Source organism: Quercus lobata, chromosome 11, assembly GCF_001633185.2.
Source record: "Quercus lobata isolate SW786 chromosome 11, ValleyOak3.0 Primary Assembly, whole genome shotgun sequence".
Classification (NCBI taxonomy): Eukaryota; Viridiplantae; Streptophyta; class Magnoliopsida; order Fagales; family Fagaceae; genus Quercus; species Quercus lobata.
Window position 1 is genome coordinate 41,632,121 of NC_044914.1, and position 18,146 is coordinate 41,650,266.

The window sequence follows — 18,146 nt, forward strand, 5'->3', positions numbered from 1 at the left end:
TACACGATTTGTGGTTTTTTTTGCCTCCCTTGATTGTATTGTAGTACAGCCAACGAGGAGGATAAGGGAAAACGCATGTTAGTGTATTTTGCCTTCTTAGTATTTTCCCTTCATTCTAATTTCCTTTACACTTTTCTATATCGAAATTCAGATCATTACTTGTTTGTGATCTATACTAAATTGTCACTAACCAACCAAATGACACAGATTGCACAAGTTATTGTAGATGGAATGCACTGGCCTTGACCTGAAGGTGATGACTAAAAATAACTGCTGTACTGATAAAATATAGGAATTTCTTTGACTGCTTATTTTTATTAGTGTTGAAACTAATCATGGCTTTTCTCTGACTGATCCTGGCATGCCGATTGTTTATGCTGGATTTGGTTTTCTAATGCTCACAACTTGCATTAGTTGTCCTTTCCATCTCATTCAGGGGTAAAACTTTTACTTTTTTTACTTGGTAGAGGTTGACTATATATTTTGAAACTTGTAATTATATGCCTGAACTAAGATTTCTCCAACAAAAAAAAAAAAAAAAAAAGAATTATGATCATAATTCTTTTTTTTTTTTTTTTTTTTGGTGTGGAGGCCTTATGATCAGTATTCTTAATAAAGTTATATTTGGTCAGTCTGATCTCGCTATAGTTATAATTTACGTTCACCTATTATAACAATCATGACTTTTGCTTTTACATTTAAAAAACGTCGTCTTTAGTAATTTACAAAGTTGTACTGAGGTTCTGGACTTAAGAATGGTTATAAAAATTAATAAAGTGTATTTTCATCAGTATACAGTGTTAAATTGCTCATTTTCTTTTCAATTAATAATTTCATTTTGGTTTGCTATTGCCATTATTGAAAACATGATTCCAACTTAATATATACTCATCTATAATTGTATTCCACTGTTTTCTTTTTTGAACATCTGAAAGATTAGGGCCTTAGAAGATGGAACAAACCAGTAAAGGCTGAATTTCTATGGGAGATGGACAGCTTGCTTCATCGGGTTCCACAAATATTTGAATCATCTCGTTCTAAGGGACCCGACAAGATTAGTGGCTAGGTTATGAGGCATTTAGATGGAAAGAAAGAACACTTGCAGTGGGATGATAGACGCTATATTTTGAACTTTGAAGTAAAGCAGAGAGGTGACTTGAATACAAACTGATGTCCTGCTCACAAATTAAGGGCGCTACTCCATCCCAATTGAACAAAACTTTGGCACAGCAGCTGAATTTATCTTTATAAATGTATTGTTGCAGGCCTTTTTCAGCTCATATTGCAGATTCCGGGGCCTGGATTTGAGATAAAAGTTTTACAATGTCTTTCTCTGCTGAATTGCATAACCTTCAATTATTTCACCTACCATACAAGATGTAAAATTTCAGACTGAAACAAAATATCACTAATACAATATCACTCGCTACAACCTCTAGGTCTACATTCCTTTATCTTTTTTATTCAAGGGATGCCATTTGATAGTTCAGACTCCAAAGATTGAGAGTTTATTGCTGCGCTATTTTTATTTTTTAACTTCTATCTTTGGTTGCCTAGATGGTTGATAATTTTTTAACTACATATATTTTCTAGTATTTGGTGATTAAGTATTTTTCAATGCGTATTGTGACTAGCTTGTACTCGACTAATAATGGTTGCTAACTAGCCAAAGTTGATAATTGCAGAGAAGTTGTGGACTAAAAATAGACGTGTACAAGCCCAAATTGTGCTAGTCAAGCTCCAAGTCTATTGTATTATGGCAATTCAGGTTCATTATACTAAGAATCCTAATGTTTCTTGTATCAAAAAACCTAATATCTTTTCCTAGTTCAAGTAATTAGTCCATTATAACCGAGTCACCTTAATTCCATGTAATCTTACTCTGCAATCTTTATTTCTCTTCATATATTTTTATTCCATTTACTTTAACAATAAAAAGCAGGTATTTAGTGTTAACCTATCTTTTATCATCTATTTTTGGGTATCTGAAGTGTTTATATTGACAAATTACTATAACTAGTCACAAACTTATGTGATGCATGAGAATATATAGTTATATTAAAATGTGGTATAATGTATAATTTATTTTCTAAATTTTATTGAAGATAATTTTTTCTGCCTAAAAATTAAACAATTTCCAAAAGTAATTTTCATTACTCTATTTATACAACTATATAATTTTATCATTTTTTATTGACATTATTCTTTTTTTAAATGATCCATATTCTTTTAACTATTGTTATTATGCATTATACTTTCCTAATTTCTTTTGGTATAACTAAAATTTTTAAGTTTCAAATTTATTATCCAAATTCTCATTGTTTTAATGAGATAATTATGATAAAAAAAACTTTAACATATAATTACAATTGATATTACTCAAATAATTGATAGAACTCTCAACCCAAACTTATCTTTTATGGTTTTACCATTCTTAAGTGGACCGAATTGGACCAACATAGACTAAATGGACCGAAATGAACAGAATAGACCATATTTGACCGTATAGACTGAATTGGACTAAATAGATCAAATTGGACCAAATAGATCGAATGGACTGAGTAGACTGAAATAGGCCGAATATATCAAATAAGACTGAATTGGACCAAAATAGACCAAGTTAGACTGAAGTAGACTGAAGTAAACTAGATGGACCGAAGTGGACCAAATAGACCAAAATAGGCTAAATTAGTCCGAATAGACCGATGTGGACCAACAAGGACCTAATGGATTAAATAGACCGACTGGACTGAAGTTGACCAAACTAGACCGAACTAAACTAAATAAACCGAAGTGGGCCGAATGCTGATTTGTAATTAGAAAACATAACTCAAAATATTAATAATAATTATAATAAGAAAGTGATGTAAAACCATAATATATGATAAATAATGTATCCAATATAATGGAAGTGATTTGTTGTTAAAGTAATCAATAAGAATTTTTATCACATTAAAATTTTAAATTAATTTATTATGCATGCGTCTGCTTTTCATGTGCCTGTTGAAGGCATTATTCAAGTTGAATTCGGTACCATGTAAAGAAAGTTGGTTCACCACAAATAGGTATATCAAGAAAACCACTCACATGTAATATTTTATACAAAAAGTAGAAAAAGAGTGAGGAAAAAAAACTCATTGTTAAGAGCTTTATTATCAACTCTATCTCTTGAAGGTAATGAAAATAACATACGATTCTCTAAGTAGGAGAGGAATTGGACCTTCAACTTGACTTTGAATACTACATTAACATACAAATATAAATACAATGGTGGAATGAGATTTTTTTTGGGCAAATATAAAATTAAAATAAATAAATAGTGTTTCTGCCCAAAGTGTTTGTATCAGATGTATTTTCTATTATAAGTTGCATATAGGTTCAAGAATGTGTAAAGTTATGGTAATCAAAAGTGATGGTCATATCATGATCAATAAGTTATAATTAGTTTTGAGAATGAGTAAAGGTGTAATGCATTATTGCATACATTAATATTTATATACATATTTTTATAAGAAATTATGGAAAGAAAATGATAACATGGCCACTAATGCAACTCAACAAAAGCGTAGTAATAATAAATTCTACGCTTCAACTTTTTGATATATATAAATCTGCAAATCCACACAAGGATAATTAAAAATAATAACTTTAGGCAGAAGCGGATTTCTAGTTCTTGAGCCAGAAGTGAGATGAGAAGTGGCCCTATTAAACAACAATGGGAAACAACTTAGGTTAGTAGAAAGCCTCAGAAGTTAACTTTAAGGTCACCAATAAAGGTCTGTGATTACATACATATTATATTTCAGCATGCATGTGAAGCATGCTCAAACGTCCTCAAAAAAATTAAAAGAGCATCACTTATTATCATATGGTAATTGGGGCAAATTATATAGAACCAGGAACTAAATGTCAACAATTCTGCTGCACTAGAATTTTGATTTTTCTCCCGTGTGTTAAGAAGTTTCTCAAGGACAGCTAGTCTAACTGTCCTGGCTGGGACAATCAAGTGACCAAGCTTTTTGCACTTCTTCGTTAAAGTTCTGATTCCATTCTTTTTTCATCTCCTAAGACAACAATGATGGAGCTCAATTATCAATTCCTGTTTGATAATTTTCTTGTAATCATACAATGTTATTAACTGCTTGGTTCATAAATTATTTAACCAGGTGCAGATAGAAAGAAGCCTTGTGAGTTACAATTGTACATATTCATGCTCGGTTCACACATTATGAATTGATTGTTAGATATTGATATACATAGTAAAAGAATAAAAAATATTGTTTAGCATTGAAAAAAAAAAAAAAAAGGACTAAGAAAAAAAGGGCAATAACAGGTATCCATAAAAATAGCGTTATGGCAGGGTAACTTGACTGATTCCACCAGCGAACTAAATTTTTTAGGGCATGTTTCAAATGCATGCTGAATTTTCTCACTTATATCACTCATTTGTCTGATTCATAATCTTAGTTTTCTTGTATCTTTAATGTAGTTCTTCAACATATTTTTGGACACAAAATTAAAGCCTCGAGTACATCAAAAATGTGTTTTTACTCAGATTTTCCAGGACATATAATGTTTCACCCTAACAAACTTCTTAAAACTTAGGGATGAAATTCTATTTTCTTATAAATTTTATGGACGAAAACAAAATTTTAGCCTTTGATTTTTCTCCCGTGTGTGAGTGTGTTTTAAGATGTTTCTCATGGAAAGACAGTAAATTTGTCCCGACTAGAGCGATCAATTGAGATAGGCTTTTTATACTTCTTTATGAAAGTTCTAATACCTTTCTCTTATCATCTCCTAATTCAACAATGACTTATCTCAGTTATCAATTACCAATTCATAATCTTCTTGGAATCATACAATGTAATTTAACTATTTAACTAGGGGCAGATAGAAATAAGGCTTGTGAGTTGTGAGTTCAATTGTTGAAAAAAATAAAAGTGAGTGGAAGTTTCCAATATAAGAAGAAAAGAAAACTTTAAAAATTAATATAATTGAAACCAAGCACATACTTATTGAACTTTTTTAAGTAGCGTCCCAAGATATCTTCAAACCAAAACGGATCTATCACCATAAATAGAATTAGTAATATTATTCAGTCTCACTTGTATAGAGAATCTAGATTCAAATTCCCTCATTTGTTGGGAAGGGAAAAGAATATTAAAAAAAAAGAGTAGAAGTCTTAAATATATGGGAAAAAAAAAAAAAAAAACTTAAGAAATTAATATAATATAATTGAACCTAAATAAAGCATCTTTTTCTCAATTAGGTGGATAGACATGGAGCTTACATCCATCCCTCGTCCGCAACTTTTGAAGCATCTTTGCCAATTTTTGAGAGGGATATAAAACTTCCACATCCCGCAAGGCAGTCAAGCACCATAGTTCCTTGGGGGGCATTATATGAAAGTCACAACGCTCGATGACCAAACGTTGAAGGCTTGGCATTGCACCTTTCTCCATAGTCCATTGTAAAACATCTACTTTTTCAATTTTAAAGACTTCAAGTTGATGAAAACTACTTTCATTGCAATCAAGGGTGAACTGGAACCGGACATCCATGACACCTCGTACTTTGAGTATTCGAAGGTTGGTAAGGCTACCCAACACTCCCAAGCCCGCCGGAGATAAGCTTGCACAAAGTAAGGTTATCTTTGTGAGGGTTGAGTAGAATGAAATTGGACTCGAAACCTCGAAAAGATCAAAGTAAATCTTCAAAGTTTGTAGATGACACAAGGGATGCAGACTTGACAAAAGCTTTGACTCCAATGCTCTTGAAGAATACAATCCCAATTTTCTTACATTAGGAAATCTGCCTTTGGCAAAGAGATTCTCAACGTCTTGATTTACAGCTATACCAGTAAGGACTTGAATATTAGGCAATGCTGCGTCATTGTCAGTAATAGGTAGTGATGTTCGCCCATCCAGGTACAAATGTCTCAATTTTTGTAACTTCCATATCCCCCTGGGCAAGCGTTGTATTATAGAATTTCTCATGTCCAGCGTCTCTAGATTGAAAAGTTTGCATATGGAATCTGGAATGACATGAAGCTCACCAGATCTAATGCTCAAGTACCTCAAAAGGATCAGGTTTTCAATCCTGTTGGGGATTAAGCAACAAATGCCCATATTACTGAGCTCTACCACCCGAACCAACTTGTTACTTTTGCAAATCCATTCCAAGTAGCAATTATCAGAAGGACTCTCGAGCTCAACAACACCCCCGAAGCCTATTATAGAACGACTATTTGAAGGCTTACAAGGGCTGGAAGAAATATATGGCTGGTTGGCATGGTGGATGGAAATTCTACGAGAGATGCTTATGGCTGAAAGGTTAACATCTGAACGAACCTCAAGAAACTTCTCTTCAGTACTCTCCGATATACAGAGGTCTCGTAGAAGATCATGGATACGACATGTTTTGACTCCTCCATCTAGCCTTTTCGTTGCCACTTGAATCAAGCTTCGATCAATGAGTTCCTCCAAGTAGTCTTCAGCAACATCCTCCATATTTCTGTTCCCATTTTGCCGTATGAATCCCTCAGATATCCAAAGTCGGAATAGTTGCCTCACTGGTATCTCAAAGTCTTCTGGGTATATGCCAAAATATAGAAAGAAAGGTTTCAAGCACTGGGGTAAGTGGTTATAGCTTAGAGCCAATATGTCTATGCAACTTGATCTATCCTCAGTCAAATACGAATTCACATGGCCAGCATATTTTGACCATGTTCGATGTGTTTTCTCCTTATTCGCCAATAGACCCCCCAATACCACAATAGCAAGTGGTAAACCATGGCAAGTTTTGACAATTTTTCTCCCTAGTATTTCAAGTTCTGGAGGACACGTAGCACCCCGAAACACCTTCTTAGAGAAAAGTTCCCAACTATTATCTTCTTTAAGAAATGGGAGTTCATAAGGGGGAATAGGAGGAATACTATTAAGACTACTTGCATGTAATGCTACTTCTTTTATTCGGCTAGTGATCAATATTCTACTTCCATTCAAGTTATCACAAAAGACGGTACTTACCTCATTCCATAGTTCAGTTTTCCAGATGTCATCCATGACAATTAGGTACCTCTTGTCTTTCAAGCATTCGAACAGCCCACTTTTCAATTCATCATCATTCAAATCTTGCCATCCATCCCCATTCCTTTTGTATATATCTTTCACAAAACGCAACAACAATTTATTCAATTTTTGGTCTTGTGAAATTTTCGTTATATGGTCTTGTATTTGTTCCTCTGCATTCTTCAGCATCAAGACCTTAGAGAATGTCTTTTTGCATTCTTCATCACTCATTTCCTCGATAACTTTCAAGTTTTCGATTAGTGTCCCTTTCAATTTATCCTTATTCGAGCTATAAATAGCTTCCAAACCATGGAATAATTCATCTTTCAATTCTGCTTTCAAGATAAATTTTTTCAGTTTTGGCCTTGGAGTCACACCCTTCAAAATTTCAACCAACAACTCCCTGATTCTATATTCTTGAGAGACATAAACCCACCCACGGACATCAAAGTAATTCTTGACATCATTGTTGTTGTAGATCTTCCTAGCAAGAGTGGTTTTTCCTAGGCCACCCATGCCAATGATTGAGACAACATTACGTTGCGAACTCCCTTCAATAAGGTGCCTCACCAATGCCTTTGTGTCATAATTGAAGCCCACCACATCATCTTCCTCTACATATCTCCTGCGTCTGTGCAGTATCTCCTCCACTTCTGCATCTCCTCTAGATGATTCAGCTATTTCTATGCCATACTTGCTCTGATTGTCATAGATTTCCTTGATGACATTCTTGATGCTCTGTATCTTGTTTGCAACCTCGTGAAGCGCTATTGCTCGGTCAAAGCAATGGATTACCTTCCTCAGCTTGCCTCTTCTACTGTGCTTTGTCATAGTCACGATGAAGGTATCAATAACGTCCTCAGCCTCATAGGCTACGTCCCTGATTTGGCTTACTACCTGCTTCACCAACTCATTGCCATGTCGTTTCCCTTTAGTATTTTGGAGGAAGACGTTGATCAGAGACAGCTCATTCTGAAGTAACCTGACTTGATTCTCCACTCCACCAAGCAGTTTTGATTCTTGGGTGAGCAACTGAGTCAGGTTCTGCAACAGGAAAGTAACAACACTGTCTGCCATCTCTATTGGGAACGGGAATGTCCGGAAGGAAAGTGTTTTACTTTAAAGTTGGAAATGAAGTGAGGGAAGGTTCCCAATCGTTTTCCTTTTCCAACGCCTGAAGTCACTTCTTACCTGGAAAGTTTAGGATGCAAACAGCAATATTCATGTCCTGATCAGTTCATGGAAAGTTTTAGGGTGCAAACAGCAATGTTCATGCAAACAACAATGTTTATGTTCTGTAATGGTACATACTTCCACAGCTTACAAATTGTCGCATGACAAAGTGGGATAAAAATTGTGTACTTTATTGTGGTTCTAGTGTCCTACCCACACCTCCACCACTTACAGTGACAAGCTGTAATAAAAATTATGTAATTTTTTGTGGTCCTAAAATTATTCTCAACTAGATAATTTTCCGCACAATGCACGGATACTTTGCAAATTCATTTGAAATCATTTGTCTTTTTTAAGACCTATTATAATACTCATTTTGCTGTATAATATTTATGTTTTACTGCAATATTGCTAAATGCTTTGAAACTCAAATTTTTTAATTCATATTTTATATAATGAGAGAATTGTCATAGAATTAGTTTCCGATTATTGAGTGGAATCTCTCTACTAATTTCTAAAGTTGGAACGGTTAAGATTTTCGACATATGTAGGAGACTAACATATTATATTATTTGTAGACTTTATTTTTTAAATTTATTAAATGATTTTGAAATTTATAAATTTAAATTCAAAGCATAAAACACTTTCATAACCTAAAATTACAAAAATTTGAGCAACCACAAATACTTTCTCAACTACTCTATTTTCAAAACCAAATACCGAGCCCCAAATTTCAAACACTCATTTCATCTCAGAAAAAAGAAATCATTTGTAAGTATTGGGGTATAGAGAATGTGATGTAATAAAGAAAAGATGGTTTAAACATTTCCATTTATCAAAGATTTAATTGCCTTTAGCAAAGCTTCCACGTTAAAATAATAATAATAAAAACACAAAATACACTCTAAAATCATCAATAACTTTTACTTTTATTATCATGGAGCATATCGATATTGTAATAAATAGCAGTAAAAAACTACAAAGAAACTTATAAATTATAAGTTCTAAAACATAATATAAAAAAACAACTAATCTCATCAATTATAAATTAGAAGGTTTCTTTCTATTTCTCTTTAGTTCTAAAACAAAATACATTTATGACTTTCTAACACCAAACGCCCAAAAATCCAAAGCCAATTACAGCCTTTACAAAACCCACAACTTCTTACCTTAATATCAAAACTATAATTTGTCAACATTCAATAAAAGAAGTAAGCCCTCTTCCTTGGTTATAGCCAATACATATATTTTAAGATTATATAGGATGACAAAGTTGGAGCTAGATAGGTGTCATTGAAAGGTTGAAGATAAATGACACCATTCTTTGTCAGGATGTATTTGAAATGAGATGGTATGAAGGGTTTTGGGCTATATATAAAGGAGTAGAAGTACAAGAGGTTCGTCTTGAAACATTGAACCAAAGAAAACAAATAGTCATACAAAAGAATCCTTATTCTTTAATGAGAAAAGTCTTGAAACATTGAATCAAAGAAACAAAAATTCCCTATTTTTTTGTTCTTATCTTGTGGCTTAAGAGTATTTCAATTATCTTTTTAAATAGTGTGCCATATGGCAAAACCTCATGCTCTTCCGCATGAGGTTTTTGCTTTTATATATACTAGCCACGAACCCACGCGTTGCACGTGATAATTATTTTTATGATGGTTTTATTAAATTTTTTTTTTACAATTTAAACTAATCTAATAATGAGTAATGTATTTCGTAATTATATTTTTATTTATTATAGGAACAATTATAAATGTAATATAGGAACAATCCAAAACACCAAAAAAACGAAACTAAAAAAAAATTAATAAAACTTAACAATAATTAATTGAACCAATATTAGGATAAAATTTTGTTTTTGATAATCTATTAAGGTTATTTTATTTGTACAAATTATAATTTCGACCGCCCAAAACATATTATCAAATAAAAAATTATTAGCAAAATCTAAGAATTAAATTTCTATACATGCATTGTTATAAAATAATAAAATTAAAATTAAAATTGCAAAAGTTAAAATTTGTCACCGATCCAATTATTTTCGTTTGGCTAACCTTTGTTTTTCTTTAAATAAATGGCATTATAGAGTACTTCTAATACAACTATTAAAAGTACTTTGTCCACCACAAAGGATTAGAAAATAAACAAAAATTAGTAAAATCTCATAGTTTAACTTCTAAATTGAGTACTATAAAAAATCATGCTATGTAACAAAATAAATACCAAATTATCCAAATCATACTATGAAATAGAATAATATTGTATTTTTATATGCTATATTTAATTCTTTAGAATGCAATAGGATAACATTTAACAATCAAAGAGAATTTAAAAAAAAAAAAAAAAAAAAAAAAAAAAAAAAAAACAACATCACAATTTTAAAAACAAAACTAAATCGCATTAACCCAAAATAGAGTTTTAAAGAATATAAAAAATTATCAACCTAAAGTAGAGATGCAAGAAAAATAAAAATAAAAAATCCACCAAAAAATTTAGAGAGAGGGAGAGAGAGAGAGAGGAGACCTTTTTTTTTGTGAGGGAAAACTATGCATAGAATAGAAGAGATGGTAACAAATTTATAGTAAGATGGTGTGAATAAGAAGAGACAAAAATAAAGGAAGATGAAGAGAAAGAGGAAGAATGATATTAATGTAGAGGGTAGTGGGGAGATGAAAAGGTAAGTGAGGGAGAAAGATTGAAGTAGTGGAGAGATGAAATAGTAAGGAAGAGATAAATGTTGGAAAAGTGTAAATATTAAAAAAAATATAGAGAGAGAGAGAGAGAGGAGACCTTTTTTTGTGAGAGAAAACTATGCATAGAATAGAAGAGATAATAAATGCTAAAAACAATTATAAGAAAATTGAAAAACAAAAACAAAAACAAAAACAAAACTAAACAAAACGTAGAAGCCTTTCAAGCTTTAGGGTTTTTTTTTTTCTTTTTTTTTTTAAGCTGAAAAGGCTCTCACACAAATCCTAAAGCTGAACTGAAAAGGCTTTGGGTTGGGCTTGATTGTGGAACTAAATAAATAAGAGGTGGGCTAGATTAATTATACAGATTTATTATTGGGTGATAGTGGAAGTAAATAAATAAGTAGTTGGCTGAATTTATTATAGGGTGATACTAGAAGTAAATAAATAAGCAGCGGGCTATATTTATAGAGCTGAAAATTGTAAAAATCATTTTAAAATTGTAGGACAAATTATATTTTAAAAAAGAAAAGGAAAAAAAGAATGACATAGCAGTTGATGTGGCGTAACATGAGAACAACAGCATTAAATGTTACGCTTTAACTTTTAGTAATATATAGATATAGATATAGACTAGCATTTAATTCACGCAAAGCGCGGGAACATTGTACATATTCAAAATATCAACTTGACATAACAATACATCAAAATTAATCTGGGTAATGTAGTACATCCATTCGTTTTATAGAAGAATTAAATTTTGTATCTCAATTATAGCTATACTATCTAAAGAACAATAATATTTACAACATTAATTTATTTGTTTACAATATAACAATGGACAGTATAAAGAAAAAGAATTTAGTTTAGAAGTAAAATAATTTTAAATTTTAAAATTAAAAACAATCGTCTAAAACAACGTAAACAATGATCTTAGCATAGTCTGCAGACTTGTGGAAAAAGAGTATTTGATCCAAATCTAATCCATAGTGTATATTGTGGGTTCTTGGTTCATGATAGGCAATATCGACATGCAAATCTACAAAATCACCTCCACAAAAACAGAAAAGGAGAGAGTTTAAAATGAACAATTATGTAGTAATCATAATTATTCTATTTAGATGGAGAAGAATTTCAAATGCAGTTAACCTCCTGCTTTAAGTCTATAAAAATTACAAAATCATAAATGCAATACAAAACAAACATCAACTAATTTGATCTATTTGTAATAAAAATAGAATGAAGTATTACGTCTACACTATGCTCTACTTACATCTAGAACAACATTAACATTTTGTTTATAGCATTTATTTATTTGTAGCATGGGTTCTTGGTTTATGATAGGCAATGTGGGCATGTAAGATATACTTAGGTGCAGGCAAATCTGCAAAATCACCTAAACAAATACCAAAAGAGAAAAAAGAAAAGAAAAGAAGAAAAAAAGAGAATTTAAAATGAATGTTTGTGTGGTAATCATATTTGTTCAGTTTGTATGGAGACAAATTCTTATTGCAGGTCTGGTCCCCTCCTCCTTTGAGTCTGCAAAACTTACAAAATACTAGATGCAATTCAAACAAACACCAACTGATCTGATCTGTCAGTGATAAAATTAGAATGAAGAATATATTTTGAGATTATGCTATTCCTTTTTATTTATTCCACATATTAAAGGCTTTCCTAATACTTGAACAACTTAGACTTAAAAAAGAAAAAAGCGAGGACCAACCACAACAGATTAACAGCTTTCCTTAGTTTTCGAAAAGTTGGTCATCTCCTACAAAGGTCTGCATTTTGAATTTCTCAACTCCAAATTCTTTCCTTGTTCATGGCATTCCGTTGTTATTTGTCTAATACCATTTTGCAGTCCAATTTTCTTCAATTGATCAAAGACACAGAGAAAATGATAAGATGGAAAGAATGACATTAACACAGTGAGATGTAAGCAAGATCTACCTTAAAAAACCCCATCCATAACTACAATTAAGCAAACAACATTAGGTAAAAATTGCAACTGAGTTCAAAATTGGGATCACAAATATTACATCACTTGAATTTGATGTTGATATAAGAGTCTTAGTATGTTTGGAATATCCTATGACAAAACCGAAAATTTAATGAAAAATATGGTATAATAAACTAAAACAAATCCTCCAACAATTATAAAACCATAACATAAATATAGAATATTAAATCTCTCATAATCTGAAAGAAAACAAAAAATTAAGTGAATAACAAAAGGGCACAACGGAACAAACTTGAGAACTGGTTACCTTTAATTCACTTTTTAATTCTTAGCACCAAACAGGTTGCCAATCTAATTTTAAGAATAGAATACAATTTTAAAAAACTATAAAACTGAGCATTGTAAACAATCAAATCAACAGTTAAAAATATCTTATGAAATAAACCTCTATCAAAGCCTAAAAGTAATTAACATTATACTTTCAAATTTCACAATTTTAACAAAGTGACAAATCCTTCAGATTTTTTTCAAACAGAACCACTTAGGATAAACAAATGTAGTCAAATATATTCAGTAAATTGTATCAATAGGACCAAGTTTCCAAATCAAAGTAACAGATGACAAAACCACTCAGGTTTATGAAATTTTTTTTATTAATATAACTTCTAAACCATTTTTTCATAACCAATTCAGATGTGAGCATAACGGTTAGTATTACCTAGATATAGTCTTCTTGTTCTTCTTCTAGCCATCCTTCAAAACATTATCTTGGATCTGGTGTGGCACCAACATATTTGAGTCAATGATCTCTTTCAAATTAGAACAGATTTCAGTTCCCTTGTCCAATACAGCGAACTTGGAATGATTTTTTTTTCTTCCTAGATATTCTAGTAACCTTTGTTGGACACGCTTTTGATTCTCTCGTCTACTCTTTGCTATCAAGGCATATTTAAAAATTAATAACAGATAACAGGAAAAAAAACTCAATATCAAAGCATCATAAATTTGGGGGGGGGGGGGGGCCGCTTTTCTTTTCTTTTTTTTTTAATCTAAAGGGCTAAATTCACCTTTGCATTTGTGTTTAACCATTGTCATTCCACAGTTGCCACATTGCAATGAAATTTTCAATGTTAGACGTGAAATCAACGTCTATGGAAATTTGGAAGCACTACCAAAAGGCAAGCATAAACAAAGAAACCAAGATTTTGAATCAAAAATTTAACAAAAACCAAAAGATCAAAGATACCCATTGGAAAAAAAGGATTTAATAATAATAATCACAGATCAGAATTTGGATTTCCAAAAGACATGAATTCAAAATAACCATTCCCGAAAATACTCTGCCCCCTATGCTAATAGGAAATACCTGTTAACTTACTGTTACATTAAGTGGAATAATGTGTTTTTTCTTTTATAGTTGCATTTCAATGGAATGTTCAACAGGTACATTGGTTTAGATTTGTACAGTATAATTTTTCGCTTTTTTAACTGTACATGTGGTATAAGTTTAAGTGGGTATTTATCCTACGTGGCATAACATGAGACATTTTAATAAACAATCAGCTTAACTGTTAGTATTATAACAGGGGGGGCATTATTGAATCAATTTGGTTCCTTCCCTTTATATCTACAACTCTGTATCTTTCACTTTTCAATATTTTGAAATATGCAGCAAAAACATGCATGTGCAGAATTTGAGTAGAAGCAAAAAAAAAAAAAAGCTTGTAATGTTGAATGCTCATAGGACCAAGACTAAACTGGTTTAAAATGTAAATTCAATGTTCAGCAAGCATTTAAAATTATATATATATATATATATATATATATATCTCCATTAAAAGCACATTCTATTTGTAAATATCTGCATATCAATAATCATGAACATATATAAAACTGATTTAGGAGTAAGCATTGTTTTAAGAAAATAACTCACTCGGAAAAGATAGATTGTGGATAGGAATTTCAAAGACATTTCCTAAAGACATCATCTCAAAATAGAAGTTTGAATATGAAAATATTTAACCAATAGACTAACATGTGACAGAAAATCAAATGACATTCAAGATGATTAGTGTTAACTTCTATGAGATTAACAGAATGCAACGTCTGTATCTTAGAATTGAATAATACCAAAGATTGGCACGCATATAGCATATTAAAAAACACGCATACACGGGAAAAAACCAATAGATCATTTACTAAAAAAACTCAGATGTCAAAACTTAAAAGCAACAAAAGAAACACCACAAATTTATGCATAAAGCCATGCCTGCATACACAGGAGAAAAAACCATTAGATCATTTACTAAAAAAAATCAGATGTCAAAACTTAAAAGCAACAAAAGAAACATCACAAATTTATGCATAAAGCCATGCCTATATAACTTTTAAATCATCCAAATGTAGCAATTTTAAGGATTTTTTCCTCCTCTCAGTGACTCCCACACATTTTTTTTTTGTCTTTTTCAAATCTATTAATCATTCTGCAACATAAAAATCACAATCAATACATATAAATCTCATCAAGCACAAATAATGTATTTGTTGAAGTTCTACTTGTCAATTGAAAACAGTCCAAAGTTTACTACCAACAACATAGGAGTTATAGATGTAACTGGAGATTGTGCTAACTTCCATAAATATATGTATCTTTGCCTAAAAGAGTCTTTAATTCCCACACCAAAAAAAAAAAAAAAAAATCCAGGATATCTTTAGACTTAGACTGCAAAAAATCTAATTCCATCCAAAACAAGAAAAGAAGACATGCTGTACTTCATCCACAAACGTTTTCTATAAAGAACATTATACTTTCTTATTTCAAAATCCGACAATTTCAATCCCCCTTACAAATAACAGAACAGGTAAGAGGGAAAACAAAACTCGACAATTAAAGTGAAATGATTAAGTTTAAAGGATTACTAACCATTGACACTTATGTAGGTTTTCATTTGGTGGGTGTTTCCCCAGATTTCAACAGATAGAGAGGAAAAGGGTTATGAGTCGAAATTCCTAAATTGACAATAAACCATAATTGAAGAGAATATTAGGAACAGAAATTAATACCTCAGCCTCTGCTTCTGCTTCTGCTTTGATGAATTAAAGGGTACAGATTGTAGAAAGATTCCACATCATCACTACAGAGAAAGAAATTGAATGATTTAAATCCAAAAGAGACGAATTCAAAACAAACCCATTACTGAAAATACTGAATAAAAATAGTCACATATCAGAATTCTGAACCGGTTTTTTTTTTTTTTTTTTAATTTTATTATTATTATTATTTTTTATATTGAGAAACTTGTAATCAGTGATTTAATGAACCTGAAACCTAGTAAGCATTCCGTTTCTTTATAGTGAAAACCCAAAAATAAATAAAAATTCAATTGTAGCAATCTATAAAACATAACAAAAGCAGATATAATTTAGGCTAAAATGTAAAACTGGCCCTCTACCGTTAAGTTTTCAATTCAGGTCTTCCACTAACTTCGGTTAATGCTCTACCACTAAGTGCATTTTTTCTTTCAGTTTTTTAATTATTAAAAAAATGCAAAAAAACTAATTTAATTATAAAACAAAATGAAGAAATCCCAGAAACACAACAAACTCAGCACACGAACAACAAAAAAATTCTTTGCATTGTTTACAACCAAAAATGGCTTCAAAATACAAAGTTTCAATACACAAATTCAGAACAAAGCACAACAAACTCGAACAAAAGGATCCAACGTCAATTATCAATATCACATACAATTTACAAATTCGCTATTTAGTCAACAATGAATCTATTTTTCTGGGTTTTTCAATTTTGGGGTTCATCTGGTTTTTACAAACAAAATCAGAAATAAGAACAGATTTGACTAAAAACTGAAATTGATAACCCAAATCAAATCAGAGAGAGAAAGAATCCAAGGAGACCCAGATTAGATTGGAGAGAAAAAAAATCTAGAGACCCAGATCAGATCGGAGATAGAGCTCATCGGGTTGATCGCCAAATCCAAAAGACTCTGAAACCAACCAAACACAACAGCCCAGCGGTGGGTTGGAACTCCGATGAGGGTTTGACGAAAAAACGCAGAGAGAAGGAGAAAGATGACTACCACCAAGCAACGATAGTCGGACAGTGTTTAATTTTTATGGATTTTTTAATGGAGAAATTAACAATTTAAAAAAAAAAAAATGAAACTAATAGTGCAGTTGACGAAATCAAATGGAAGAACTTAATTGAACATCTTTGAAACTTTATAGAACCGAATTGACTTAAGGTAAAGCTAAAGTACTATTGTAAATCAAATCGAGAAATAAAATTTTTGAGAGAAACCAAAAAAATCAAATCAAAACCTAGTCAAAACCAAAGCATCCAAAGAAAGAGAATAAACAGCCGGGTTTTAATTCAAATTCGAATAAGAAAAAGCCCTGGTGAGAAGTTCTAGGAAAATCAGTGCGTACCTTCCGAATACACCGTTGATGGGGACAAATATAGGGTTGAGAACGATTAGAGCAGCAATTAAGATGATATTGAAACGATGGATTGAAGGGAATTGTCTTTTGCTGGACTGTGTTTAGTTCTGTCAAACGCTGTTCTCTTCCTCTTTCTCCGTACAGCAAGCAAGCCTCCTTTGTTTTTTTCCTCTTTTAGGATTAAGCAAGCAAATCTCTTGGTTGTAATTTATGAGGTTAATTTTTTTTATTTATAATGAGAGACTTTTTTTTTTTTTTTTTCCTCAAAGGGTAAATTTCATAACTACTTATGATGTTTGGGCTAATATCAATTAGGTCCAAAACAATTCAAAACTAGCCATTTCAGTCCTTAAGTCCAAACGGATTATAACATTGTTAACTCACCTCTCATCCCTCTCTCTAACTCTCTCTCTCCTTCTGTTTCTCTGACTTGGAACAAGAACTTTCTCAGTAAACCAAAAAAAAAAAAAAAAAAAAAAATGCTTGAATGAAACCAACAATCACTTACTCGTTTTCATTCACCATTTTCTTTTCTGATAAAAAGAGGATTATTTGACTGAATTGGTTTAGTCGCTTGATGAAATATCTCATATTTCGTAATCCATGATTCTGGAAAGAAAGAAGTCATCTGCTCCCTATTGAGTTGTCTAGGAACAAACGTACACATGGGTGTCATTCCAGGATCAACTTGAATCAATAAAGCATCATTAGATTGAGCCATGTCTAGAACCGCCATGTCAAAAGCATGATTCTGAAGTTTATAAGCAAGCTAGTAGTGAAGAA

General features: G+C 31.6%; 1 protein-coding gene across 7 annotated transcripts; it reads right to left on the reverse strand.

The window, feature by feature from the left end:
* Positions 1-5,021: 5,021 nt before the first annotated feature.
* LOC115967803 (late blight resistance protein R1-A-like) lies at positions 5,022-17,551 on the reverse strand. 7 transcript variants are annotated; one of them, XM_031086952.1, is made up of 5 exons: positions 17,352-17,551; positions 15,969-16,039; positions 15,829-15,836; positions 13,624-13,840; positions 5,022-8,264 (listed from the first exon to the last, which is right to left on the reverse strand). In XM_031086952.1, the coding sequence occupies exon 5, from the start codon at positions 8,148-8,150 to the stop codon at positions 5,265-5,267; it is 2,886 nt and encodes a 961-aa protein (XP_030942812.1). In that variant the 5' UTR covers positions 8,151-8,264; positions 13,624-13,840; positions 15,829-15,836; positions 15,969-16,039; positions 17,352-17,551; the 3' UTR covers positions 5,022-5,264. The 7 variants fall into 7 exon arrangements, 6 of the variants coding, with proteins under 6 accessions (XP_030942812.1, XP_030942813.1, XP_030942810.1 ...); XM_031086953.1 differs by lacking the exon at positions 15,829-15,836 and having other exon boundaries at positions 13,624-13,830; XM_031086950.1 differs by lacking the exon at positions 15,829-15,836.
* Positions 17,552-18,146: the final 595 nt, after the last annotated feature.

What these genes read in the sequence shown, in the direction of transcription:
- LOC115967803 (XM_031086954.1), bottom strand. Translation starts at nt 8,150, where the DNA reads ATGGCAGACAGTGTTGTTACTTTCCTGTTGCAGAACCTGACTCAGTTG.